Source organism: Ambystoma mexicanum, chromosome 11 (genome assembly GCF_040938575.1).
Source record: "Ambystoma mexicanum isolate Mex_15411 chromosome 11, UKY_AmexF1_1, whole genome shotgun sequence".
Classification (NCBI taxonomy): domain Eukaryota; kingdom Metazoa; phylum Chordata; class Amphibia; order Caudata; family Ambystomatidae; genus Ambystoma; species Ambystoma mexicanum.
In genome coordinates this window covers 1,297,659,659-1,297,687,590 of record NC_090934.1, presented here as the reverse complement: position 1 = coordinate 1,297,687,590, position 27,932 = coordinate 1,297,659,659, and the positions used below count along the sequence as shown (strand labels likewise).

General features: G+C 47.8%; 1 protein-coding gene across 1 annotated transcript in view; it reads right to left on the bottom strand.

Moving 5' to 3' along the window:
- FBN1 (fibrillin 1) overlaps window positions 1-27,932 on the bottom strand; it is a 643,598-nt gene that overhangs the window by 97,640 nt on the left and 518,026 nt on the right. The window contains exons 58-59 of the mRNA XM_069624792.1: window positions 2,131-2,256; window positions 1,686-1,808 (exon numbers count right to left, since the gene is read on the bottom strand). Coding sequence (XP_069480893.1) covers window positions 1,686-1,808; window positions 2,131-2,256 — 249 coding nt within the window. The remainder of the gene's footprint in view (window positions 1-1,685; window positions 1,809-2,130; window positions 2,257-27,932) is intronic.

Below are 27,932 nucleotides of genomic sequence, written 5' to 3'. Positions count from 1 at the left end.
TACTCATTTATCGACCTTGGAAGGATGAAAAACTGAGTTGGCCTTGTCGGGATTCGAACCTGCGACCGGCAATTCACACGTCCTGATGAGGACACACTGTCTGAGTAGATGTATCGCCTTTTGGCCCAAATCCAGCTTCTCTTGCTTACATTCTCGCATAGAATCCATCTCTAGCCATGATCAGAAACAGCACTTTTTACCTTAAATAGCAATGAGCACTGCTGGTCTAAAACCTTGGTTCCCGGGCTAATTCAATGCTTCAGTTGTGCTAAGAATCCTTAAGCAGGCATTTGGTTCATCCCTCTGATCACATATGGAACTGAAGGACTTCCAGTAAGGTAATGAGCCACAGTGACCTTGTGGTTAGAGACTCTTGAATACCCAAACCAAGGGTCTTGGGGCTTTAACAATTTGACACTACTTCCCACTCAAACTACCTACTCATTGTGCCTTATAGTGACATATCTCCTACCATTCCTTTTATTGTGATCACTTGTTACACTCTATCCAGTGCCGAAGCACTCCCGTAAGTAAGGCTAGACTGCTTGCCAGCGTCTCTCGAGAGTTGAACAAGACCAGCTGAAGAAGGACTCTCTGCCTGCTTCAAGAAGAACAAATGGCATCTATCCTAAATGCTGGAGAAGGTTCCTGACATGGGGAACAACAGGTGTGCAGAGTCAGTGGGTGATACTTGAAAGGTGGAGTGCTTGTCAGATGCGTTGTTTGGAATCGGAATTGGTAAGCGGGCCTGATCCCTCATTGGAGGGGCTTCGTTGGTCATGCCTGGTGATCAAGCTGAGAAACGTTTTGAATAATATGGTTTCTCAAACTTTCCGGAAGGAAGCAAGAGTTGTCTAGAGATCCAAGGCCAATGCATTTCAGAGACAGGAACGCTGTACCTGGATGGTTTTCTCTCTATGAATCACGCACCTAATTGCACCATAGGAGATTGATCAGGTGTGGCTTCCACCCAATGTTCCATGTCTGTGCGTCATGGGAGGTCAATTTCCGACAGTGGACGTATTCTTTGTCTCCCCAGCTTATTTATACCATGCATAGGAATTTGAACTCAATATGTTGACCTACTGATAAGAAATGAGAAGCTCATAAGGCAGAAGTGGTTCCCCTATCTCAAGTTCAAACAATGCCCGGATGGCTTGTACCGAATCCTCTAAAGCGCTCTTTATGTTCGTGTTTCCCATGTCGACTCAGTTGTGTCTCTCCAGGCTGCAAGTGCCAATACTCCAGTGATTCCATTGAACATCTGGCATCATATAGGACACTAAGGTTCCTAGCTTTTAACAAGGATCTTGGTGCGCTTTTCAGCAACTGAGACCTGGTGATGAGTATGCCATTCTGCCTCAACCTATGCCATGTACTGTCAGCCTATACCTATAATGAAAAAAGGACAACTACAAGCCCATGACATGCAAAGACACATTTAGATGACATTTTTGCATCTGGCAACTAATAGCTAGTCGTTGGTAAACCAACATGAATTAAAGAAATGAATATTCATTTTGAGACAGATATTAAGTGCAAAATAGAGGCCTCCCTTTGCAAAAGCAATGTCCCTGTATATGTGCCATGTGATGACGATGTTCACCAAAGGGACCGGAACTGATGAGGTCAAGGGAATCATTCTGTTTGCAGTTCATGAATCACGTTGCAGGTTATCCACCTACCTTTGCAGCTCCTTCCGTCTTCCTGGATAAGATACCCTCTAGGGCAGGAACACTGGTAGCTTCCTGCTGTGTTTTTGCAGATGAAATTGCAAGGTTTCGGAGCCTGGTTGCACTCATCAAGATCTATAGGTTTAAAAATATGTTGAAAATAATATTGGGCAAAAAAGAATCAGCCGCAACAGAACTTATCTAACTTTTAAAAAAGGGGCCTTATATCATAAATCTTTTATTGACAGAAAATGTCTAAATGAGAATAAGATTATTAATATTATTATTCATATTAAAAAATAAGCATTTACATTTAAATACAAATATGATTTTACTCAAATTGCCTAAATGTATGGTGTATGAATTAACTTCAGACTATTCAGTAAATGGTTTATTAAATGTTGATGGGAATAGCTCATTATACAGTGAAGGCTGAGAGACAATAGTAGAAATTCACCCAAGCAGATGGTGCCTGAGATGTCTGTGGTGTATCCAACTTTGCATTCACATCTGTATGATCCTTTCTCGTTGACGCATTCTCCGTTGCGACAGATGTTGGGTAGAACCTTGCACTCATCAATGTCTGCAGTCAGAGAGTGGAAATAGAGGCAAATAGGTTAACTCTGGTAGGCTCGGGTCTTTAAAGAAATGTAAAGAAGTTATGTCTGTCAGAAGGGTTTTCATGTCATGTGCCTATTTCATTATTCAAAACATTGCTATCGAAAATGTTTTTCATAATAATTGTTTCAAAAAAACAAACTGGCGGTGCAGGTGGAGCATTCTTTTCTTTCTCATTATTCCTTGAGGTACGGGGCGGGGGGGTCACATCCATGTCCCTAATCTTTTGACCCATTTGCTCCTTTTCTTCTTTAGAATTTTTTGTTGCTATTGTGTTTCATATTCTGGGCTTCTTGCCCAATCCTGGCATCCCCATGCCCTGTACTCTTGTCAGGTTGACACATTCTTACTTACATTGGGTCAGGTGTTACATTGGGTCAGGTGTTACATACATTGACATGTTCTTAGGTCAGGGGTTACATACATTGACTTATTTTTACATACATTGGGTCAGGTGTGGCACATATGTAGTTAGTAAGGGTTTTGGTGTGTTATGATTGGGTTTATTTGAGATACAGACAATTTAGCCTTAACCTTAATTGCAGCCTTTGGAAAAGGCCCCAAGCCAAGATGGAAGTGCTCAGCCTAAGTTTTGATTGGCTGGTGATTGTTTATAGGAAGGACAGTGAGCATTCTAAACTGCCTTTCATCGTCAAAGCCCAGCTGAGAGGTCGTGTGAAAAGCTGCTCCTGCTTAACTTCATCAGGGGTTTCAAGTTTCAAGCGGTCGAGCGGCTTCTTAGAGTAATAAACTGGAAAAGAATTATTTGGATTTCGTTTTGGACACAGGACAGGAGTGAGAAGATTCCATTATCAGTGATAAGAACTTTTCTGAGACTCATTCATGAGATAAGTGCTTTCTAATCATTTTTAAGTGGAAGGAAACTTAAATACAGAACTATCTTAGACTTATGTAATTTTTTTAAAAAAGTTAATTTAATTGAAAAGGTTCACGAGCAAGTTCATCGTATCCACGCAAAACTGTAATGCGCGCGCATGCTTTCATAAGCTACGTGACTTTTCAGAGCTAGCGCGTGATTGAGCCATTAAATAAAGCAACCGCGCGTGCGCGCAAATCCTGCTATGTGAATCAACTGCGCGTGTGCGCATGTTTGCTATGGGAATTAATCACGTATGTGCGAGAACTTTGCTACTGGAACAAAAGCGTGTGTGCGTGTTTTCTGCTACGTGGATCTATAGCGCGTGTACATGTTAACTGCTACTGGAACTAAATCGTGTGTACGTGTTTTCTGCTACGTGGAACTAAAGTGCGTGTACGTGTTTTCTGCTACGTGGATCTATAGTGCGTGTAAGTGTTCACTGCAACTGGAACTAAAGCGCGTGTACGTGTTTTCTGCTACATGGAACTAAAGCGCGTGTACGTGTTTTCTGCTACGAGAAACAATCGCGCGTGGACATGTTTTTTGCTACGTGGACGTATAGCGCGTGTGCGTGTTTTGCCACGTGGAATTTTAGCACGCAAGTGTGAATTTTACTACGTGAATTCCCTTCGCAAGTTTCAAGCTCTACATCTTTAAGAGACTAATAATAGCATACAAACAACTTTACCAGATTGAATTTCGTTGGAACTTCCTTACTTCATCTTGAACTAAAAAAGTTTGTAAAAGTAAAAGAAGAATAAGAAGTTACTGGGAAAGACTGTTAATGCATTCAAGGACCTATCTTAGAAGGCTGAATGATCCTTAAGTTTTTCTGGCAACTAGTAAGGAAGTCTTACTACTAAATCACTTCTCCGGACATTTTCAGGAGAAGTATCAGGTATGGTCTTTTTAACTATTTAGTAAAGGATATAGTTTATAAGGTCAGTGACTCAATGAGTAATTGTGGTGCTGTATATGCTTTTGTCTCAACTGCAGCTGAGGAACCAGCTAGTCAATAGCATCCAGCCTGGTGGTTGTTATTTTATCCACTTTTCCCCCTTTCCCCTAGAAGTGTGGTAAACTGAGCTGTAAAACAATTTGGAGCTCTGAGTGTTACATTTTAGGTGGATTGTCCGGGGGTTCAGCAGCTTCCGCAAATGCAAGATCAGAATCTCAGCCTGACAGAATGAAAGGCCAATAAAGGTAGTCTGCCCGAGCTGTTATGAACCCCGATGAGACAACCATGGAGGCGTTGGGAGTAATGGTTAGAGAAATGTGCGAAGAGTTACGGGTTGCTCATCAGGAGTATTCAAATCTTTGTCAGAGGTTGGATGAGTTAAACTTAAAGGGATGGTCTAGTAAAAAATGTTATTTAAAAAATAGATAGGCAACATAAAAAAAAATACTAGCATTCTCCGTTTTAAAACTTCCTATGAAAAATTTTGAGCTATTCAAGCTCAGAATTCGCAAAAGCAAGCACACGGGCGCATCCATTTTGTGAAATGGAGGCCCTCCTGTGCTGGCTTTTGCTTTTGCGGCACTAATGAAGGAAAAGCCAGCCAGCTGTAGTAAACAAAGGCTACCGCTGGGTGGCTTTCCCTTCATTAGTGCTCTAGGCGGAGGACGGGGACCGGAGACCAGAGCAGGAAAGCTGCAGCTGAATCTCGGTAAGTGCTATTTATTTAAAATAATAAAATAAGCACTAGCTGTGGTTTTTTTTCTAAGTTTTCCGGGCTGGAGGAGTCCGGAAAACTTAGAAATAAAACCGCAGCTTTAAAAACGTTGTATTTATGTTTGCAGTCGCTTTTGAAGCGACCGCAAACATAAATACAACGTTATTGTGTTGGAAAACGCTGCGGTTTTTCTTTCCAAGTTTCTCAGGCTCCTCCGGCTCGGAGGAGCCTGAGAAACTTGGAAAGAAAACCGCAGCGTTTTCCAACACAACCGCATGTGTTTCTGCCTGCTGTGGCTATCACTTTGGGTCTCCGGTGCTCCCAGGGGAGTACCGGAGACCCAAAGTGAAAGCCAAGGAAGGCAGAAACACATGCGGTTATGTTTACATGCCGTGTAGTGTTTCTACCTGCAGCTGATTTCCCATTTGGGGCTCTCGGGCTCCCCGTGGGGAGAAGTTTTTTAGTAGAAGTTTCGGGGGGTGCTGGGTCTCCCCCTGAGTTGGTGAGAGAAGGGGAAGAACAAGAACCTAGGCTTCCAAGAAGAGTGGAGGCAGTGGGGGGTTTAGGAACTTTAGTTATGCCTGTTCCTTTGGCTGCCCCGGGGGGCTTTTTGGGAGATTCTAAAAAAATACAAATATTTCAGACTCAGTGTGAATGACATTTCCTAAGTCATCCAGAGTTATTCACCATGGATGCCTCAAAGGTGACATTTACTCTATCCTATTTATCTGGAGAAGCTTCTGCGTGGGAAAGTCTTTTGGTGAGTCAAAAGAGTTGGGCATTGAATAATTATTCCCTTTTCCTGGCTGAATTAAAAAAAATGTTTGACAAGAGACAGGTATCTTTAGAGGTTGATGGTGAACTACTGGAGCTTCGTCAGGGAGGTAAGGAGTTGATTTCTTATATCACTCAATTTAGATCTCTAATTCTAGAGATTAGGTGGCCAGAGGAGAAGAGGGCTTCTTTATTTTATAGAGGTTTAAAGGATGAGTTAAAAGATGCCTTGGCGGGTGTTTTGAAGCGTCCTACTACTTTGGATGCTTTAATTGATTTGGTTGTGCAGTTAGATTTTCGTCAAACTGAAAGACGTCTAGAGCGTAGACGTTCTAAGGGAGATGTAAGGTTTCAGGGAAGGAAGGAGAGGTCTATGGTTGAGATGGTGAACAGAGAAGTGAAGCCAAAAGGGAATGAACCGCAGAGTCGGGTGAGGGGTTGTCAGGGCTGGCTGGAGTAGTAATCAGGAAGAGTTTGTACATAGAATTAACATTGTGGTTGCCCAAGTCAAGATGGAGAGAAAGAAACTTAATCTGATTGGTTTAAGGAACAATAGTATGTTTGGTTTGTCTGATTGGTGGATAGGATAATGGGTTGGATTCTTGGGAGGTGAGCAAGATTCTAAACTGCGTTTCATCCATAGTAATTCAGTGGCTGGTTGTACATTAGTTGAGCTCCTTAAGTAAGGCCTTTCAGAGTTCAGAAGATTTACCAAAGAAGTAAGAAAATCGTTTGCTGAGCCAGAGTGAACTAGAAGACATCAGGTGGGATCGTTCTTTTTAAAAGCTAAAAGATTTTCACAGTGAACTTTCATCTTTCATAAGAAAACTTAAAGAGTTAACGAGTTTTAAAGTTTACTGAGTGAAAAGACGTTTTACAGTTTTATTACTATAAGGAACCACGTGTGAAGACTGCGCGCTCAAGTTTTAAAGTTGTTTACTGCATGAAAAGTGTTTCAAGACTGTTTTAACGCATGCGCGAGTTCGCGTGACGTCAGTAACATTGTTATGGGAGCACGCGGGTATTCTGAGCGATAGAGCGCGTGTCCAAATGAATAGCGCGAGTGTTTTTTGAGCGTGTGCACATTTTTAACGTGAGAGACGTTGTGTAAGAAAGCGCGTGTTCGGTTGCGATAGAGCGCAAGTCCATTTTTAAAAAAAGAAAAGGTTCACACGCAGAAGGAGAGCAGCATTCAAGAAAGTTTATGAGTTTCTATTTAATGTAATTTTTATGCAAAAGGAATTCAATTCTTCAAAGAAAGACTGCATTTGACAAAAGCATTTAAAAATCAATCTTCATAGAGTTAAATGAACTTAAAAAGCAAAGAAGAATATCTAAGTCTGTAAGGTACTTGCAAGGGTCATTACTTTAGGATTCTAAAGAGACTTGAATGGCTTGAGATTATATGCACTAAGCATGATAATTGTTTACAAGATATTCCGTACAGATAATTAACCTCTAAGTCTTATACAGAGGTTTAAGAGGTAAAGAAGTTAGAGTTTATTTTAAAATAATTTTAGAAAAGAAGTTTATATTAATATATAAGTAACCAAGTGTATTTGTTTACTACAGATACCAGAGCCTACCAGAAGGTTGCAGGGCTTCAGTGTCTCTGTTGTTATATTTTCCAAATTCCCCTATCCCTTTCTTGGGGTTCTCAGCTCAGCTTATTCTTAAGGGTTGAGAGGTGAACTCCTGGTGAGGGTCTGTGGGCCAGCATCAGCTCCTGTGGAATTCAGTCAAGCCGGACCCTGACAGGATGAAAGGCCCACGATAATTTTTTGCACCTGAGCTGATATGGATCCCACAGAAGCATTAGCAAGTTCCATTAGGGACATGTTTTCAGAGTTAAAGGAGGAGATGAGGGATGTGCGAAAAGAGAACCAGGAATTACAAGTTAAGCTTGAAGAATTAAACTCTAAGGTTACCCGTAGGGGTGAGGACATTTCTTTGGAGTCAAGAGTTTCAGAGAATCCTAGTAGAGAATTACCAGAGAGCATTTGGGTGAAGGAATGAGTTCTCAGGGGATAAGTAGGGGAAGTTTGAATATACCTATAGGTCCAGTCCCTTTAGCACCTCCAAAACGTTTTGGGGGAGATGCCAAGAAATGCCAAATTTTCCTTACACAGTGTGAACTTCATTTCCTTTGTAGACCTGAAGCTTTTAAGACAGATGCTACTAAAATAGCTTTTATGCTGTCTTACTTTACTAGTGAGGCGGCAACTTGGGCAGTGTTATTAGTTGGTCAAGAGAATCCTATACTAAAGAACTTGTTAGCCTTCAAGTTAGAATTTGAAAAAAAGTTTGACAGACGACAATTATCTCAAGAAGTTGATGGAGAATTATTAGAGTTAAAACAGGGAACCAAAGATTTAGGGGCCGATTCATAGAATTCAGCGCACAAGTGGCGCACGCGGCTGGCGCACAGTGTGCGCGTGCGAATCCCTGCGCCAGCCGCGTGCGCTAAAATCCATTTCCGCGCACAGCGTATTCATGGATTCCAGCCACCAAAACCAGCCGTGGCGCACAGTTGCGCAGCGACCCTGCAGCAGCGCCAGTTACGCCTCCAAGAACGCCTCTCGCGCAGGGAAAAGCCATCAAAATCCCCAACCCAGCGCAAAGGGCAGCAGCAAACGCAGAGCTGGGAGCGTGTATTCCAGGGGTGTGCGGGTGTTTCCATACGCGGCTGGGCTGGGTACGTGTATTTCAGGGGTGCGCGAGAAAGTCTACACGCGATTGGCCTGGGTACGTGGATTTCAGGGGTGCGCGAGAAAGTCTACACGCGATTGGCCTGGGTACGTGGATTTCAGGGGTGCGCGAGAAAGACTACACGCGATTGGCCTGGGTACGTGGATTTCAGGGGTGCGCGAGAAAGTCTACACACGATTGGCCTGGGTACGTGGATTTCAGGGGTGCGCGAGAAAGACTACACGCGATTGGCCTGGGTACGTGGATTTCAGGGGTGCGCGAGAAAGTCTACACGCGATTGGCCTGGGTACGTGGATTTCAGGGGTGCGCGAGAAAGTCTACACGCGATAGGCCTGGGTACGTGGATTTCAGGGGTGCGCGAGAAAAACTACACGCGATTGGCCTGGGTACGTGGATTTCAGGGGTGCGCGAGAAAGTCTACACACGATTGGCCTGGGTACGTGGATTTCAGGGGTGCGCGAGAAAGACTACACGCGATTGGCCTGGGTACGTGGATTTCAGGGGTGCGCGAGAAAGTCTACACGCGATTGGCCTGGGTACGTGGATTTCAGGGGTGCGCGAGAAAGTCTACACGCGATTGGCCTGGGTACGTGGATTTCAGGGGTGCGCGAGAAAGTCTACACGCGATTGGCCTGGGTACGTGGATTTCAGGGGTGCGCGAGAAAGTCTACACGCGATTGGCCTGGGTACGTGGATTTCAGGGGTGCGCGAGAAAGACTACACGCGATTGGCCTGGGTACGTGGATTTCAGGGGTGCGCGAGAAAGTCTACACACGATTGGCCTGGGTACGTGGATTTCAGGGGTGCGCGAGAAAGACTACACGCGATTGGCCTGGGTACGTGGATTTCAGGGGTGCGCGAGAAAGTCTACACGCGATTGGCCTGGGTACGTGGATTTCAGGGGTGCGCGAGAAAGTCTACACGCGATAGGCCTGGGTACGTGGATTTCAGGGGTGCGCGAGAAAAACTACACGCGATTGGCCTGGGTACGTGGATTTCAGGGGTGCGCGAGAAAGTCTACACACGATTGGCCTGGGTACGTGGATTTCAGGGGTGCGCGAGAAAGACTACACGTGATTGGCCTGGGTACGTGGATTTCAGGGGTGCGCGAGAAAGTCTACACGCGATTGGCCTGGGTACGTGGATTTCAGGGGTGCGCGAGAAAGTCTACACGCGATTGGCCTGGGTACGTGGATTTCAGGGGTGCGCGAGAAAGTCTACACGCGATTGGCCTGGGTACGTGGATTTCAGGGGTGCGCGAGAAAGTCTACACGCGATTGGCCTGGGTACGTGGATTTCAGGGGTGCGCGAGAAAGACTACACGCGATTGGCCTGGGTACGTGGATTTCAGGGGTGCGCGAGAAAGTCTACACACGATTGGGCTGGGTACGTGGATTTCAGGGGTGCGCGAGAAAGACTACACGCGATTGGCCTGGGTACGTGGATTTCAGGGGTGCGCGAGAAAGTCTACACGCGATTGGCCTGGGTACGTGTGTTTCGGGGTGCGCGGGTAGTTCCACACGCGATTGGCCGGGGTACGTGTGTTCCGGGGTCCCGTGAACTTTCACACGCGATTGGTTGGGATCCACGTGTGTACTGTCATCACGTGCAATGAGGGATACTCCCTCGCACGTCACGTCACAGACGCGCTCACGCGCTGAGGGCCTTTGGTCCAATGAAAATGCGTATGCGTGCAGACGCGCTTACGCGCTAAGGGCCTTTCCTCGAATTACACGCTGACGTGCAGAATTTTCACGTGCCAAATCACTCCGTATCAAGCTGGCCACGCGTAAGCACACGGAAGACCACGCTCCTGCCCAGAAGGCCGAACTACTGCCCCCCAGAGCCCCGAGCACGCTCCCACCTGCCATCTGCTGCTGCCTGACTGCCTGCTGCCCACGTGCCCTGCCATTTGCTGCCTGCACATCAGCCAGGGGTGCTGTTGGTGTGACCACCCCTGCTGGAACCAAAGACTCCCGACTGGGATTCCATCGCTCCACAGCCCAGCCCCAGGACCCAGTTGCCCACCCACTCCTGCCTCTGGGGTTGTCATGTCGGGGCAAACTCCATCTGTGACCACTGACAACCCCCGGCCAGAGAGGCAGAGGGGCACCAGCTTCAGTGCCACCGAAGTTGGTGTCCTGGTGGAGCAAGTCCTGGGGCAGTATGATGCCCTCTTCGGAAGTTGCCGCGCCGACAAGGAAGGACGGACTCGGATCTGGACTGACATCGTGACTGCCATCAACGCGGAGGGGGTGGCAGTCCGTGACTTCCAACATGTCAAGAAGCGCTGGGAGGACTTCAGGTCCAGGACCCTGACCAAGGCCCGGCGCCTCTTGAAGGCAGCGGATGCCAAGGGGCGCCGGGGCCACTTGTCGGAAGAACAGATGAGGGCCCTGGAACACATATCCCCAGCGCTCCACGTCCAGGTCCTTGAGAGGCAGACCCGTCTGGAGTCGAGCGGTGAGTGTACATGCATCCTGATTGTGAGCAGTGCGTGTGGTGATTGTTCAGTAGTGTGCAGGTTGCACATCTGTTTGTATGGGGTCGAGTATGGGTGCGGGTGTACAGGGCCGTGGGGCTGACACATGCGAGGGCTGTAATGTGTGAGACATGGATGGTGCCTGTGTGTGTGGGCTTGCATGCCAAATGCAGTTGTGTGGGCACACAAGTTTGTATGAATGTGTATGTGAGTAGACATGTCCGTGATGTCACGCATGTATGTTGTTTTCAGCTGATTGTATCAGCGCTGTGTACATGTGCATGTGTGTGTATTTGACAAGGGTGCAACAGTGATGCAACATGGATGCATGTGACAGCGGTATGTGGAAGCCTGATTGGCAGATGTGACATGGATGCCCGTCTGATCACTGCGACACTTAGCAGAGGTGTACACATGCATGCAAGTGTGGTGGTTGGTGTGTACATGTGTGGTGCACTTCCTGTGTTGCATGTGATGTCTGGCTCACCTTTGGCTGCTGATGCTGTTGTATGTGTATGGATGGTGTTGGCAGTTGCAACATGGCTGTGGTATGGCTCGTGTGTGCAAGTTGTAATGACATGTGTGTTGGGGATTGTGATGACATGTCTGAGGTTTGCCAATGCCACTCATGTACAACTGTCATGTGTGTATGTGTCCATTGTACAGTGCCCTGATGCCTGTGTTTTTTTTCTCCCTGTCTGCAGCGTCAAATGATGAAGAGGGCGGAGAAGGTGCTGTGGAGCACAGCGGCGGGGATCCCACCGCCAGCCGGAGACGCAAGGCCCGGCTCCCCTCCCAGGTTGTCATCTCGTCGGGGAGTGAGGAGTCCGGTGCCGCGTCCCAGGCCACAGCTGCCGGGGGGAGGTCCAAGAGGCGGAGGTTGCAGTTGGACTCCTCGGCAGCAGAAGGGGCAGCTGGGACCCCACAGGGCCCAACGGGGGAAGATGGCACAGAGTCATCCAGGTTGGTGGGGGGTTTGGTGGAGGAGGAGGCCGTGCAAGCACCGGAGACGGGGTCTGGGGGTGGGGATCCCACTGGTGCTAGTGGTGCAGTGCAGGACCAGGGACAGGAGGCAGCACAGGCCGCCGCGGAGGTGCCTGTGTGCAATCCTGTCCCTGATCCTGTCCCTGCATCATCTTGCACCAGCAGGGATGCCCATGTCCAGACCAGTTTTCAGGCAGGGGATGAGCTGACGTCAACTGGCCTTCCTCTGCCTGCGGACGTGGCTATCCAGGCCCGGGTTGAGCCTGTCCTGGCTGGAGTGGCGTTGCGTCAACGGGCCATGCGAGGTGACCTGCAGTCTTTTCATGAAGAGACTGCACATCATCTCGAATGGCTCGTTGACCACGTCAGCCTGCTGGGACAGGTCACCCAGGCCGGATTCCTCCGTCTGATGGGGCTTGCCACGACCCCCTCCTCAGCTGGACCCCCTACGCGCCAGTCGTCCTCTGTGCCATCTTCCCACCCATCAGTCACCTGGGTGCCCTGTGGAGCTGCCTCTGACGGTGCGGCCAGGCTGGTGGAGGAGGCATCCCTGCCGCAGTCGGGAGTCGGACGTCCAGCAGGGGTGGCCACGTCAACGACTGCACCCCAGCCGGCGGAGGATGTGCAGGCAGCAGGAGGCAGTGCAGGGGCAGAGGCACAGCAGCAGCAGCACCATGGTGGGAGCCATGAAGGCTCGGGGCCTTCGACATCGGAGGGGCAGGCATCGGCCGGAGGGCAGGAGGACCCAGGACAAAAAGTGTCTTCCGTGTGGCAGCGGTTGGGCCACGCCATAGATGCGGAGCGGCAGCGGGCGGAAGAGGCACGGCTCTCAATGGTCAGGGCGGAGAACTCCATGCAGAGGGCCCTGAGGCGGGTCGAGTGCCTCGAGGCAATCCGCAGGGCTTTGGAGGTGGACACGTCGACGGCCCTGCGGACCCTCGGGGCCATGGAGGAGGGCCGCCTCCGGGACATTGAGGAGGAGTTCGATGATGCCCTGGCCCGGCACATCCAGAAGTGAGCCGTGGAACTAGCCCGCTGCCCTTGTACATAGTTATGTAGGTAGTGTTAAGTTTCATTTTTGTTTTTATTTCATTTGGACCTTTTGGACATTGGCCACATTTTTGTATATAGTTTTTTTTATTAGTTAGTGTAGTTAGTTAGGTTTCCTTTATTTTGTTGGGATGATGGACCCTGGCTTCTTGCATTGTACATAGTTGTGGACTTGTACATACTTTCTTTTTTGACATTATCCATGGATCAATGGCTTATAATTTTTTTTTCACATTGGATTTTGTTTGGTGGACATTGACTTTGTACTACATTACTTTGGATTTCTATGTTCTTTAATTTTTTTTTTATTTTGAACGGACATGCTTCTTTTCATTTTTTTCCATTCAGATTTCTGTTTCTTCATTTTTGTTTCTATTCATCTTTCCTTTAATACATTATTTATTTGTTGCACTTCAATGTGTGGTGTCTCATTGTTTTCATGCATTTCATGTTATGTGTTTAGAGAATCACTGACACCCATTGGGTGTATGTGAGGGACATGTGTTTGTTTTGGAACTTGCAATTGGTGTTCTGTGATGTAATTGCAGAATATGAGTGGGTGGATGCAATACTCGGGTGGGTGTTTTGCATTTGGGGGCTGACCATAGAGACCAGGGATCTGGACTGTGATGACATGTTGGGTGGGGAACATGAGTTGGACATGGGTGGGGGCCTGCTGGAGGCTGCCCCTGGTGGCTGGGGGTTGGGGGTGGTGGGAGACATGGGTGGGGGCCTGGTGGAGGGTTCCCCTGGATGCTGGGGGGTGGGGGTGCAGGGGGACATGTGTGGGGGCCTAGTGGAGGGTGCCCCTGCACTGCTGGGGGGTGGGGGTGGTGGGAGACATGTGTGGGGGCCTGGTGGAGGGTGCCCTGCACTGCTGGTGGGTGGGGGTGATGGGTGACATGAGTGGGGGTCTGGTGGAGGGTGCCCCTGGATGCTGGGGGGTGAGGGTGCAGGGGGACATGTGTGGGGGCCTGGTGGAGGGTGCCCCTGCACTGCTGGTGGGTGGGGGTGATGGGTGACATGAGTGGGGGTCTGGTGGAGGGTGCCCCTGGATGCTGGGGGGTGAGGGTGCAGGGGGACATGTGTGGGGGCCTGGTGGAGGGTGCCCCTGCACTGCTGGGGGGTGGGGGTGGTGGGAGACATGTGTGGGTGCCAGGTGGAGGGTGCCCCTGCACTGCTGGGGGGTGGGGGTGGTGGGAGACATGTGTGGGGGCCTGGTGGAGGGTGCCCTGCACTGCTGGTGGGTGGGGGTGATGGGTGACATGAGTGGGGGTCTGGTGGAGGGTGCCCCTGGATGCTGGGGGGTGAGGGTGCAGGGGGACATGTGTGGGGGCCTGGTGGAGGGTGCCCCTGGATGCTGGGGGGTGAGGGTGCAGGGGGACATGTGTGGGGGCCTGGTGGAGGGTGCCCCTGCACTGCTGGGGGGTGGGGGTGGTGGGAGACATGTGTGGGTGCCAGGTGGAGTGTGCCCCTGGATGCTAGGGGGTGGGGGTGCAGGGGGACATGAGTGGGGGCCTGGTGGAGGGTGCCCCTGGATGCTGGGGGGTGGGGGTGGTGGGAGACATGAGTGGGGGCCAGGTGGAGGGTGCCCCTGGATGCTAGGGGGTGGGGGTGCAGGGGGACATGAGTGGGGGCCTGGTGGAGGGTGCCCCTGGATGCTAGGGGGTGGGGGTGCAGGGGGACATGAGTGGGGGCCTGGTGGAGGGTGCCCCTGGATGCTGGGGGGTGGGGGTGGTGGGAGACATGAGTGGGGGCCTGCTGGAGGCTGCCCCTGGTGGCTGGGGGTGCAGGGGGACATGCGTTGGTGGGCAGTAGTGCTAGTTGATATGTGGGTTGGCTGGTGGGCATGGCCATGGTGGATGGGGTGCCTGCAGGACATGTGCTGGGTAGGCCCCTGTGGTGTGAGCCACCTGCAGGGGCCGTGGAGGGTGTAGAGGGTACACCTGGGAGGACCCACACGTGCAATTCACGTGTGCTGCTCCCCGCGCACCCCCGGAATACACGTACCCCGCTCAATCGCGTGTGGAACTTCCCGCGCACCCCTGAAATCCACGTACCCGGCCAACTCGCGTGTGGAACTTCCCGCGCACCCCTGAAATCCACGTACGCGGCCAAATCGCGTGTGGAACTTCCCGCGCACCCCTGGAATCCACGTACCCGGCCAAATTGCGTGTGGAACTTCCCGCGCACTCCTGAAATCCACGTACCCGGCCAAATCGCGTGTGGAACTTCCCGCGCACCCCTGGAATCCACGTACCCGGCCAAATCGCGTGTGTCACTTCCCGCGCACCCCCGAAATACACGTACCCCGCTCAATCGCGTGTGGAACTTCCCGCGCACCCCCGGAATACACGTACCCCGCTCAATCGCGTGTGGAACTTCCCGCGCACCCCTGAAATCCACGTACCCGGCCAACTCGCGTGTGGAACTTCCCGCGCACCCCTGAAATCCACGTACCCGGCCAAATCGCGTGTGGAACTTCCCGCGCACCCCTGGAATCCACGTACCCGGCCAAATCGCGTGTGGAACTTCCCGCGCACTCCTGAAATCCACGTACCCGGCCAAATCGCGTGTGGAACTTCCCGCGCACCCCTGGAATCCACGTACCCGGCCAAATCGCGTGTGTCACTTCCCGCGCACCCCCGAAATACACGTACCCCGCTCAATCGCGTGTGGAACTTCCCGCGCACCCCTGAAATCCACGTACCCGGCCAACTCGCGTGTGGAACTTCCCGCGCACCCCTGAAATCCACGTACCCGGCCAAATCGCGTGTGGAACTTCCCGCGCACCCCTGGAATCCACGTACCCGGCCAAATCGCGTGTGGAACTTCCCGCGCACCCCCGGAATACACGTACCCCGCTCAATCGCGTGTGGAACTTCCCGCGCACCCCTGAAATCCACGTACCCGGCCAACTCGCGTGTGGAACTTCCCGCGCACCCCTGAAATCCACGTACCCGGCCAAATCGCGTGTGGAACTTCCCGCGCACCCCTGGAATCCACGTACCCGGCCAAATCGCGTGTGGAACTTCCCGCGCACTCCTGAAATCCACGTACCCGGCCAAGTCGCGTGTGGAACTTCCCGCGCACCCCTGGAATCCACGTACCCGGCCAAATCGCGTGTGTCACTTCCCGCGCACCCCCGAAATACACGTACCCCGCTCAATCGCGTGTGGAACTTCCCGCGCACCCCTGAAATCCACGTACCCGGCCAACTCGCGTGTGGAACTTCCCGCGCACCCCTGAAATCCACGTACCCGGCCAAATCGCGTGTGGAATTTCCCGCGCACCCCTGGAATCCACGTACCCGGCCAAATCGCGTGTGGAACTTCCCGCGCACTCCTGAAATCCACGTACCCGGCCAAATCGCGTGTGGAACTTCCCGCGCACCCCTGGAATCCACGTACCCGGCCAAATCGCGTGTGTCACTTCCCGCGCACCCCCGAAATACACGTACCCCGCTCAATCGCGTGTGGAACTTCCCGCGCACCCCCGGAATACACGTACCCCGCTCAATCGCGTGTGGAACTTCCCGCGCACCCCTGAAATCCACGTACCCGGCCAACTCGCGTGTGGAACTTCCCGCGCACCCCTGAAATCAACGTACCCGGCCAAATCGCGTGTGGAACTTCCCGCGCACCCCTGGAATCCACGTACCCGGCCAAATCGCGTGTGGAACTTCCCGCGCACTCCTGAAATCCACGTACCCGGCCAAAAAGCGTGTGGAACTTCCCGCGCACCCCTGGAATCCACGTACCCGGCCAAATCGCGTGTGTCACTTCCCGCGCACCCCCGAAATACACGTACCCCGCTCAATCGCGTGTGGAACTTCCCGCGCACCCCTGAAATCCACGTACCCGGCCAACTCGCGTGTGGAACTTCCCGCGCACCCCTGAAATCCACGTACCCGGCCAAATCGCGTGTGGAACTTCCCGCGCACCCCTGGAATCCACGTACCCGGCCAAATCGCGTGTGGAACTTCCCGCGCACCCCCGGAATACACGTACCCCGCTCAATCGCGTGTGGAACTTCCCGCGCACCCCTGAAATCCACGTACCCGGCCAACTCGCGTGTGGAACTTCCCGCGCACCCCTGAAATCCACGTACCCGGCCAAATCGCGTGTGGAACTTCCCGCGCACCCCTGGAATCCACGTACCTGGCCAAATCGCGTGTGGAACTTCCCGCGCACTCCTGAAATCCACGTACCCGGCCAAGTCGCGTGTGGAACTTCCCGCGCACCCCTGGAATCCACGTACCCGGCCAAATCGCGTGTGTCACTTCCCGCGCACCCCCGAAATACACGTACCCCGCTCAATCGCGTGTGGAACTTCCCGCGCATCCCTGAAATCCACGTACCCGGCCAACTCGCGTGTGGAACTTCCCGCGCACCCCTGAAATCCACGTACCCGGCCAAATCGCGTGTGGAACTTCCCGCGCACCCCTGGAATCCACGTACCCGGCCAAATCGCGTGTGGAACTTCCCGCGCACCCCCGAAATACACGTACCCGCCCAAATCGCGTGTGGAACTTCCCGCGCACCCCTGGAATCCACGTACCCGGCCAAATCGCGTGTGGAACTTCCCGCGCACCCCCGTAATACACGTACCCCGCTCAATCGCGTATTTTACTTCCCGCGGCGCCACTTTTTTGATGCGCTGGGACTCTACCGCCTGCCTTCGTGTGGCGGACGTGTTTCAGCTTGTGCGCGGCTTTGGCTGTGCGTGGGTTTGCCCTATTCCATTCCATGAATACGTGTGGTTCGTGTGCGTGTGGGCGTTACCTCTGCTTCCGTGCAGTGCATCCCCAGTTACGCCCTTATTTTCGCGTGTTGTTCCCCATTCCGCGCGTTACGCCCCATGTCCCGCCCACTTTCTGCTGTGTGCGCTGAGGTGTGCGCTTTCACTGTGCGCGTCGCGCACCGTCGCGCACGCCTTTCGCGATGTTGCAGTGACTTGTGCGCCATGCACGGGTTTGGCGCACATCCCGCGGTGAACACGCGCAGGGACTTCCATGAATCGCACGCGTGCGCGTGCGCCTGTTTTTTTCCGCTTGCGCATGCTTGCGCATGCTTGCGCCTAGATTTTCGGCGCACGTTGGTTCCATGAATCGGCCCCTTAGTGTCTTACATCACACAGTTTAGATCTTTAGTATTAGAGAGCAATTTGCCAGAAGAGAAGCAATCATCTTTGTTTTATAGAGGCTTGAGAGAGGAGTTAAAAGATGCTTTATCTACAATTGTTAATAGACCCACTCCATGTGAAGATTTAATTAATCTAGTCATACAAATTGATTATAGATTAGCGGAACGCAAGGCTGAGCGTAGAAGAGGAGGAGTTGAGCAACCCAGAGTTTTCCCTAGAGTTGATAAGGGAAGATTAGAATTTGTAAATAAAGAATTGAGAACTGGGAATGCAGAGAGAGTAAATAAAGTGAGAGGTCCATTAACTAAGAATGAGAAGGATAGGCAAAGGCAGAATAATTTATGTTTATATTGTGGTAGATCAGGACATTTTGTTGGAAATTGCCCTTGGTGTCAAAAACCTCTTTGTCTACAAACAGTTCCAGAAATCAACAAGTGGCTAATACAATCCAAGCTGCGGTACCACATATTACATTGAATGTATCCTTGTATATAAAAGAGGAATTAAAGGGAAGTGGTCCAGTAGTAATTGATTCTGGAGCCACTGGTAACTTCATGGATTGGAATGTGGTTAAAGATATGAATGTTCCTTATATTGTAAAAAATATACCAGAGAATGTGAGAGCGGTGGATGGATCTCAATTCATTTCTAAGTTTTGGTGAGCTTTCTGTAAGGAGTTGGGGATTGAGATAAAGCTTTCTTCAGGTTATCATCCACAAACCAATGGCCAAACAGAACGAGTAAATCAGGAGTTAGAAAAATATATCAGAATTTATTGGCAGGAGAAAGGGAGCTGGGTGGATCTTCTTTGGTTGGCAGAGTTTAGCTATAATAATTCTGTCAAAGACTCTACTAATTATTCTCCTTTTTTCAGTCATTACGGTTTTCATCCACGATTTTTGAAAGAAGTGTTACCATCTGAGTATTCCAATCCAGAGGTTGAGCATCGTTTGACTAGTATTAGGGATGGTTTAGAACAAGTAAAGAAAACTTTGGAGAAAAGTAAATTAAGGTTTAAGGCCTTTGCTGATAGAAAACGTCAAAATGCACCACATTATCAGGTGGGTCAAAAAGTTTGGTTGTCCACAAAAAATCTACGCTTAAAGGGAAGAACTAAATTTAGTCCGAAATGTATTGGTCCATTTGAAATTGAAAAGATAATAAATCCAGTGGCAATCAAGCTGAAATTACCCCCCCAATATCAAAAGTCATCCTACATTTCATGTCAGTTTAGTTAAACCTTGTGTGTTAGGGACTTGATTGGGAAAACCACCACCAACAGTTTTTACAGAGGAGAATGAAGAAGAGTTTGAAGTTAAGAACATTTTAGATTCCAGGTTTGTTAGAAGTACTTTGCAGTATCTTATTGATTGGAGGGGATTTGGGCCTGAAGAAAGATCTTGGGAGGATCAGATTGATGTACATGCCCCTCGATTAATAAGAGAGTTTCATAGAAAGTTCCCTGCTAAGCCAGGCCCTGGGACAGGGCTTTGAAGAGGGGGTACTCTCAGGGCTGGCTGGAGTAGTAATCAGGAAGAGTTTGTACATAGAATTAACATTGTGGTTGCCCAAGTCAAGATGGAGAGGAAGAGACTTAATCTGATTGGTTTAAGGAACAATAGTATGTTTGGTTTGTCTGATTGGTGGATAGGATAATGGGTTGGATTCTTGGGAGGTGAGCAAGATTCTAAACTGCCTTTCATCCATAGTAATTCAGTGGCTGGTTGTACATTATTTAAGCTCCTTAAGTAGGGCCTTTCAGAGTTCAGAAGATTTACCAAAGAAGTAAGAAAATCGTTTGCTGAGCCAGAGTGAACTAGAAGACATCAGGTGGGATTGTTCTTTTTAAAAGCTAAAAGATTTTCATAGTGAACTTTCATCTTTTATAAGAAAACTTAAAGAGTTAACGAGTCTGAAAGTTTACTGAGTGAAAAGACGTTTTACAGTTTTATTACTATAAGGAAACACGTATGAAGACTGTGCGCTCAAGTTTTAAAGTTGTTTACTGCATGAAAAGTGTTACAAGACTGTTTCAACGTGTGCGCGAGACCGCGTGACGTCAGTAACGTTGTTATGGGAGTGCGCCGGTATTCTGAGCGATAGAGCGCGTGTCCAAATGAATAGCGCGAGTCGTTTTTGAGCGCGCGCATATTTTTAACATGAGAGACGTTGCGTAAGAAAGCGCGTGTTGGGTTGCGATAGAGCGCAAGTCCATTTATTAACTAAGCGCAAGTTGTTTTGAGCGCGTGTACAATTTTTATGTGAGTGACGTTGCGTATAACCGCATGTGTTCGGTAGCGATAGAGCACAAGTCCATTTTACTTAGCGCGAGTTGGTTTTTTTGCGCGCGTACAATTGTTTTCACGCGTGCGTGTATTTGTTAATATGCGTGTGTGAATTTTATATGCGAGGACAATTTTTCACGTCTTGTGATTTCACGTGTTTATCGCAAACGCGTGTCAAGAAAGAAACTATGCGTTCGTATGTGTAAAAAAGAAAAGGTTCACACGCAGAAGGAGAGCAGCATTCAAGAAAGTTTATGAGTTTCTATTTAATGTAATTTTTATGCAAAAGGAATTCCATTCTTCAAAGAAAGACTGCATTTCACAAAAGCATTTAAAAATCAAACTTCATAGAGTTAAATGAACTTAAAAAGCAAATCAGAATATCTAAGTCTGTAAGGTGCTTGCAAGGGTCATTACTTTAGGATTCTAAAGAGACTTGAATGGCTTAAGACTATATGCACTAAGCATGATAATTGTTTACAAGATATTCCATACAGATAATTAACCTCTACGTGTTATACAGAGGTTTAAGAGGTAAAGAAGTTAGAGTTTATTTTAAAATAATTTTAGAAAAGAAGTTTATATTAATATATAACTAACCAAGTGTATTTGTTTACTACAGATACCGGAGCCTACCAGAAGGTTGCAGGGCTGCAGTGTCTCAGTTGTTATTTTCTCCAAATTCCCCTTTCCCTTTCTTGGGGTTCTCAGCTCAGCTTATACTTAAGGGTTGAGAGGTGAACTCCTGGTGAGGGTCTGTGGGGCCAGCATCAGCTCCTGTGGAATTCTGTCAAGCCGGACCCTGACAGGGGTCCATTGTCCAAGGAAGAGAAGGCTAGAAGAAGGGAGAATAATTTGTGTCTATACTGCGGTAGGAGTGGCCATTTTCTTGGAAACTGTCCTTTTACTCCCAAGAAGATCTTCAGTTCTTCCGGCAGAATGCAACAAGTGGCTAACACTATACAGACAGCTGTTCCTCACATAACTATAAACGTATCCTTGCTGTTTGAAAAGGTGATTTTAGGTTCTGGGCCAGTTATAATTGATTCTGGGGCTACAGGTCATTTTATGGGCAAGGGATTGGCAAAGACGTTAGGGGTTCCCTTGGTGGCAAAGAAGGAGGTGGAGCAGGTCAGAGCAGTTGATGGAACACCTCTTTCTTCAGGTCCAATCACTCATACTACAGCGTTACTTGTGATGGAGTTGACTGGAGGTCATAAAGAAAATATCTCTTTTGAGTTAATAGATGCTCCAATCGTGAAAATTATTTTGGGTATCCCCTGGCTTTCCCTTCATAATCCTAGAATTGATTGGGGTGCAAGAACTATAGCTTTAGAGTCTACTTTTTGTCAGGAACATTGTTTCTCTGAAATTTGTCCAGAAGAGGGAGAAAGAGTTGTGAGTTCAGTTTCATTTTTGCTTGCAGAAGGAGGGGCAATAGGTTTTGACATCGGAGCAGTTTTGGGTGAACTTCCTGCTTGTTATCAGGGTTTCTGGGATGTATTTGATGAAAAGGAAGCTGGAGAGTTGCTTCCACATCGGGCCTTTGATTGTAAGATTAATTTGGAGCCTGGGGCCATTTTACCTAGCAGTAGGGTTTATGCTTTAACAGAAAAAGAGAATGATTATTTGAAAGAATATTTAAAGGAAAATTTGGCTAAGGGATTTATTCAGCACTCTCAATCGCCGGCAGCTTCACCATTGTTCTTTGTGCCTAAATCTGATGGATCCCTTAGGACTTGTATTGATTATAGGGCAGTAAATAGAGTGACTGTGAAGAATTGGTATCCTCTCCCTCTCATCTCAGAAATGTTAAATCAGATCCAAGGTGCCACCATTTTTTCTAAGTTGGATTTACGTGGGGCTTACCATCTTGTACGAGTCCAAGAGGGAGATGAGTGGAAAACGGCATTTAAGACCAGGTTTGGACTGTATGAGTACCAAGTGATGCCTTTTGGTCTCTGCAATGCCCCAGCGGCTTACCAATTCTTTATCGATGAGGTTCTTAGAGAATATCTTGATATCTTTGTTATCGTTTATATTGACGATATTTTGTTTTTTTCTCAGGACTTAGAGGAACATAAGGTTCATGTTCGACAGGTCTTAAGGATATTAAGAGAGAATAATCCTTATGCTAAATTGGAGAAGAGTCAGTTTCATACTGATTCAGTTGAATTTTTAGGTTTTGTGATCACTCCAAGTGGTTTGGAAATGAATCCAAAGAAGGTGCAAGCGGTACAAGATTGGCCAACTCCAACTAAGGTAAAGGAGATCCAGAGTTGTTTGGGCTTTGCAAATTTCTACCGAAGATTTATTAAGGGATTCTCCAGTTTAGTAGCTCCAATTACTCGGCTTTTGAAGAAAGGAGTTCCGTTTATTTGGGAGACTAAAGTTGATGAAGCTTTCCAGATTTTGAAGGAGAGTTTTGTTTCCAGTCCGATCTTGATTCACCCAAATACATCTAAACCATTTTTTGTAGAGGCGGATGCTTCCAATGTGGCAATGGGAGCAGTGTTGTCACAGAGACATAATGTGACTGGGCAATTACATCCAGTGGCCTATTTTTCTAAGAGGTTTCCACCAGCTGAGGAGAACTACACCATTTCAGACCGTGAGCTTCTTGCTATTAAAGTTGCATTTGAAGAATGGCGACATTTCCTTAAAGGAGCACGTCACACTGTGACGGTATTAACTGACCATCGAAATTTACTTTTTTTGAAAACAGCAAGAACTCTGACGCCTCGCCAACTTAGGTGGTCATTATTCTTCACAGAATATGATTTTGTAGTAACTTTCAAGCCAGGAAATCAAAATAAAAAGGCAGACGCTTTGTCTCGGCAATTTCCAGAAAGTGAAGTTAAGTCGGAGAGTGAGCCAATTCCGTTAATCGCTCCTGAACTTTTTATTCTTGCAGGAATTGAAAAGGAGAGTGAAATTTCCAGAAGGTACGGGAATGCATCTCTGGGACGCAACTTGAAGATTGGGCTCGTCTGGACCCACCTCGCAAGATTAAAGATGGTTTGCCTTATCTCGATAAAAGACTCTATTTACCTTCTGTAGAACTGAGAGAAAAGATTTTGAAAGAGTGTCACAAATCTGTTTTGGCAGGACATCCCGGGTATCGAAAGACTTTAGCGTTTGTCAGAAGAAATTTTTGGTGGAATAAGATTCGACAAGATACACTGAATTTTGTTAAGACCTGTGAGGTTTGTGCAAGATCAAAGAGCCTCGTCGGAAAGCCATCTGGGTTATTGGAGCCTTTACCTGTTCCACCGTGGCCTTGGTATTCAGTGTCCTTCATTTCATCACAGATCTTCCGCTGGATAAAGGGTGTACTTCGGTTTTGGTTGCAGTTGATTTACTCACTAAAGAGGCACATTTTATACCGATGGAAGGAGAGGTTACCGCCGTTAGTTTAGCTCACAGTTTCCTGCAAGAAGTTGTTAGACTACATGGAATTCCCAGTCAGGTCATCTCAGATAGAGGGTCTCAATTTATTTTGAAATTTTGGAAGGCTTTCTGTAAAAGGTTGGGAGTCGAGATATGTCTTTCATCAGGTTATCATCCCGAAACTAATGGTCAGGTGGAAAGGATAAATCAAGAGTTGGAAAAGTATTTGAGGTGCTATCTGCAGGCAGGTGAAGAGTGGGTGGATTTGATGTGGGTTGCGGAATTTGCATATAACAACTGCAGTAAAGATGCCACGTCTATGTCCCCTTTTTATGTGGGACGGGGTTTTCATCCTCGTTTTTTAAGTATTGAGGTAAATAGAGATTCACGAAACCCTGAGGTGGAAGAAAGACTAGAAGTTATGAAAAGAAATGTGGAGAAGTCTAAAGGTGTGTTGGTGGAAAGTAAACAAAGATACAAAAGGTTTGCTGATCTTAAACGAAAGGCGAGTCCTCAGTATTGTAAAGGAGATTTGGTGTGGTTATCAACCAAGTTTTTGTTGGACCGTAAGTTGTAGAAAGAGTGATAAATCCTGTGGCAGTTCGTCTTATATTACCTAGGCATATGAAAACTCACCCAACTTTTCATGTTAGTTTGTTAAAATCTGTGGTTAAAGGAACTAGATTAAAACCTTCTCCTTCGGCAGTTGTGGTTGAAGAAGATGCTTCAGAAGAATTTTTAGTTAAGAGAATTTTAGATTCGAGAAGAGTGAGAGGAAAGTTGCAGTATCTTATTGATTGGGAAGGCTTTGGACCGGAGGAGCGCACTTGGGAAGAAGCAAGAGATGTGCATGCTCCTCGTTTGGTAGAAAAAATTAATAAGAAATTTCCTTTTAAAAGTGGCCCAGGGACTGGGCTTTAGGAGGGGGGTACTGTCAGGTTGACACATTCTTACTTACATTGGGTCAGGTGTTACATTGGGTCAGGTGTTACATACATTGACATGTTCTTAGGTCAGGGGTTACATACATTGACTTATTTTTACATACATTGGGTCAGGCGTGGCACATATGTAGTTAGTAAGGGTTTTGGTGTGTTATGATTGGGTTTATTTGAGATACAGACAATTTAGCCTTAACCTTAATTGCAGCCTTTGAAAAAGGCCCCAAGCCAAGATGGAAGTGCTCAGCCTAAGTTTTGATTGGCTGGTGATTGTTTATAGGAAGGAGAGTGAACATTCTAAACTGCCTTTCATCGTCGAAGCCCAGCTGAGAGGTCGTGTGAAAAGCTGCTCCTGCTTAACTTGATCAGGGGTTTCAAGCGGTCGAGCGGCTTCTTAGAGTAATAAACTGGAAAAGAGTTTGGATTTCGTTTTGGACACAGTACAGGAGTGAGAAGATTCCATTATCAGTGATAAGAACTTTTCTGAGACTCATTCATGAGATAAGTGCTTTCTAATAATTTTTAAGTGGAAGGAAACTTAAATACAGAACTATCTTAGTCTTATGTAATTTTTGTAAAAAGTTAAATTAATTGAAAAGGTTCACGAGCGCGAGCAAGTTCATTGTATCCATGCAAAACTGTAATGAGCGTGCATGCTTTCATAAGCTACGTGGCTTTTCAGAGCTAGCGCGTGATTGAGCCGTTAAATAAAGCAACCACGCATGCGCGAGAATCCTGCTACGTGAATCAACTGCGCGAGAACTTTGCTACTGGAACAAAAGCACGTGTGCGTGTTTTCTGCTACGTGGATCTATTGCGCGTGTACGTGTTAACTGCTATTGGAACTAAAGCGCGTCTACGTGTTTTCTGCAACTGGAACAAAAGCGCGTGTACGTGTTTTCTGCTACATGGAACTAAAGCGCGTGTACGTGTTTTCTGCTACGAGAAACAATCGCGCGTGTGCATGTTTTTTGCTACGTGGGCGCAAAGCGCGTGTGCGTGTTTTTCTACGTGGAATTTTAGCGCGCAAGCGTGAATTTTACTACGTGAATTCCCTTCGCAAGTTTCAAGCTCTACATCTTTAAGAGACTAATAATAGCATACAAAAAACTTTACCAGATTGAATTTCGTTAGAACTTCCTTACTTCATTTTGAACTAAAAAAGTTTGTAAAAGTAAAAGAAGAATAAGAAGTTACTGGGAAAGACTGTTAATGCATTCAAGGACCTATCTTAGAAGGCTAAATGATCCTTAAGTTTTTCTGGCAACTAGTAAGGAAGTCTTACTACTAAATCACTTCTCAGGGCATTTTCAGGAGAAGTATCAGGTATGGTCTTTTTAACTATTTAGTAAAGGATATAGTTGATAAGGTCAGTGACTCAATGAGTAATTGTGGTGCTGTATATGCTTTTGTCTCAACTACAGGTGAGGAACCAGCTAGTCAATCGCATCCAGCCTGGCGTTTTTTATTTTATCCACTTTTCCCCCTTTCCACTAGAAGTGTGGTAAACTGAGCTGTAAAACAATTTGGAGCTCTGAGTGCTACATTTTAGGTGGATTGTCCGGGGGTTCAGCAGCTTCCGCAGACGCAAGATCAGAATCTCAGCCTGACAACTCTCACACTTCTGTTTCTCCCACTGAAGGGTGGTGGTTTTATACTAGAAAACATGAAAATATATCACTCATGATATTTCAAAATAATGTTTGCAATGCATTTTGTTCTTCTGAAACTGTACCTGATTACCTTATAATATGTTATGGGTACATTTGCATAGACGGCTTTAGGGTGTGCTTTTACAGGTTAGCCCATGTGTCTCCTCCTGTTTTGGCTAACTTAGCGTTGATCTAAGTTTTTAAATGTTTGTAGACTTGTGTGAAAGAGTTGAATTAAGGAACATGCTGATTTTCTTGAGGTAATACTTTCTGATGCTCTGGGAAAGGTGTGCTCTAAGTGTGTTCCATGTGGAATATCTGGCACCAGAGGGCAGAGCCTTAGCGGGCAAGGACCACCCAACATCTGTAAATACCCACTCATCAGCACTAAGTGGGCATTTATAGATGCCACTGTGCAGCCTGAGCAGCAGGGGTCACTCTATGGCTCATCCGCACATTGCACGGATGAGCCGGAGGGCGGCCCCTGCTGTGTGAATGTCAGGAACCCGGAAGCTCTCCCTGCTTCCTGGCTGTGTGGAAGCCAGAGTCCTAGAGAGCAGCTGAGCGGACAGCACTGTGGCGAGACTGGGGGAGACAGGTAAGGGAAAAAAGTGGTTTTGTTTATGTGTATGCGTGTGTGCAAGGATTGTATGCATGTATGAATGCATGCATGCGTGCATGCATGCAATGGGGTTTGTAAGTTTGTGTATGTATGTATGCAAGGGGATGTCTGTAAGGGCACACATATGAATGACTGCAGTGTGATTAATGTACATGGGTGTGAGAGTGTGTGTGAATAAGAATGCAGTGTGAATGTTCTAGGTGCTTGTGTGAATGACAGAGAAGCTGTATGGGTGCATGGCTGGTAGATATATATCTGTGTGTGGGTGGTGTCTGTGTATGTGTGTAGCTGTGTATTTGGGTGTCTGTGTGTGTCTGTGTGTATGTGAGTTTGTGTATTTGCGTGTGTCTGCATGTGTGGGTGTCTGTTTCTGTCTGTTTTTGTGTGTGTCTGTGTAATTGTGTGTATGTGTGTGTGTCTGTGTGTCTATGTCTGTGTGTCAGTGAGTCTGTGTGTGTCTTTGTAAGTGTATGTTTCTTTATAATTGTGTGTGTCTATGTATGTGTGTGTGTGTGCGTGCGTGCGTGCGTGTGTGTGTGTGTGTGTCTGTGTGTGTGTGTCTGTGTAAGTGAGGCTGGAGCCCAGGGACGGGCACTGATGCATGAACATGTTTTGACAGGGGGATAGCATGTTTTACCGGCATTTATGGACAAAGCAAAGCCAACATGAGTGTTATTATGTGAAGAAGGGGTTAGGGTGGGGGAAGGGTACCACAATGGGGTTGGATGGGTACTCCTGTGGGATGGAATCTTGTACTCATATTAAGGGAAAAGACAGCATGATGAGTGTTCTTACATGGGGTAGGGGAGGAAATATTTCCTTATTGTGACATGGCATTTATTTTACTGGTGTTAAGGTCAAAGGCAATATACATGCATGTTCTTAAATGGGGGTGGGGACATTTGTGCAGCCTCCAACGCATTGTTGACTTACTGAGGCATGACATTTTTTACTGGTTTTAGAGGGCAAATACAACATGATGAGTGTTTTTATAGGGCGGGAAGTGGGGATCTTTGTAGCCAGCAAGGACATGTTTTCTTACTGTGGCATTGCT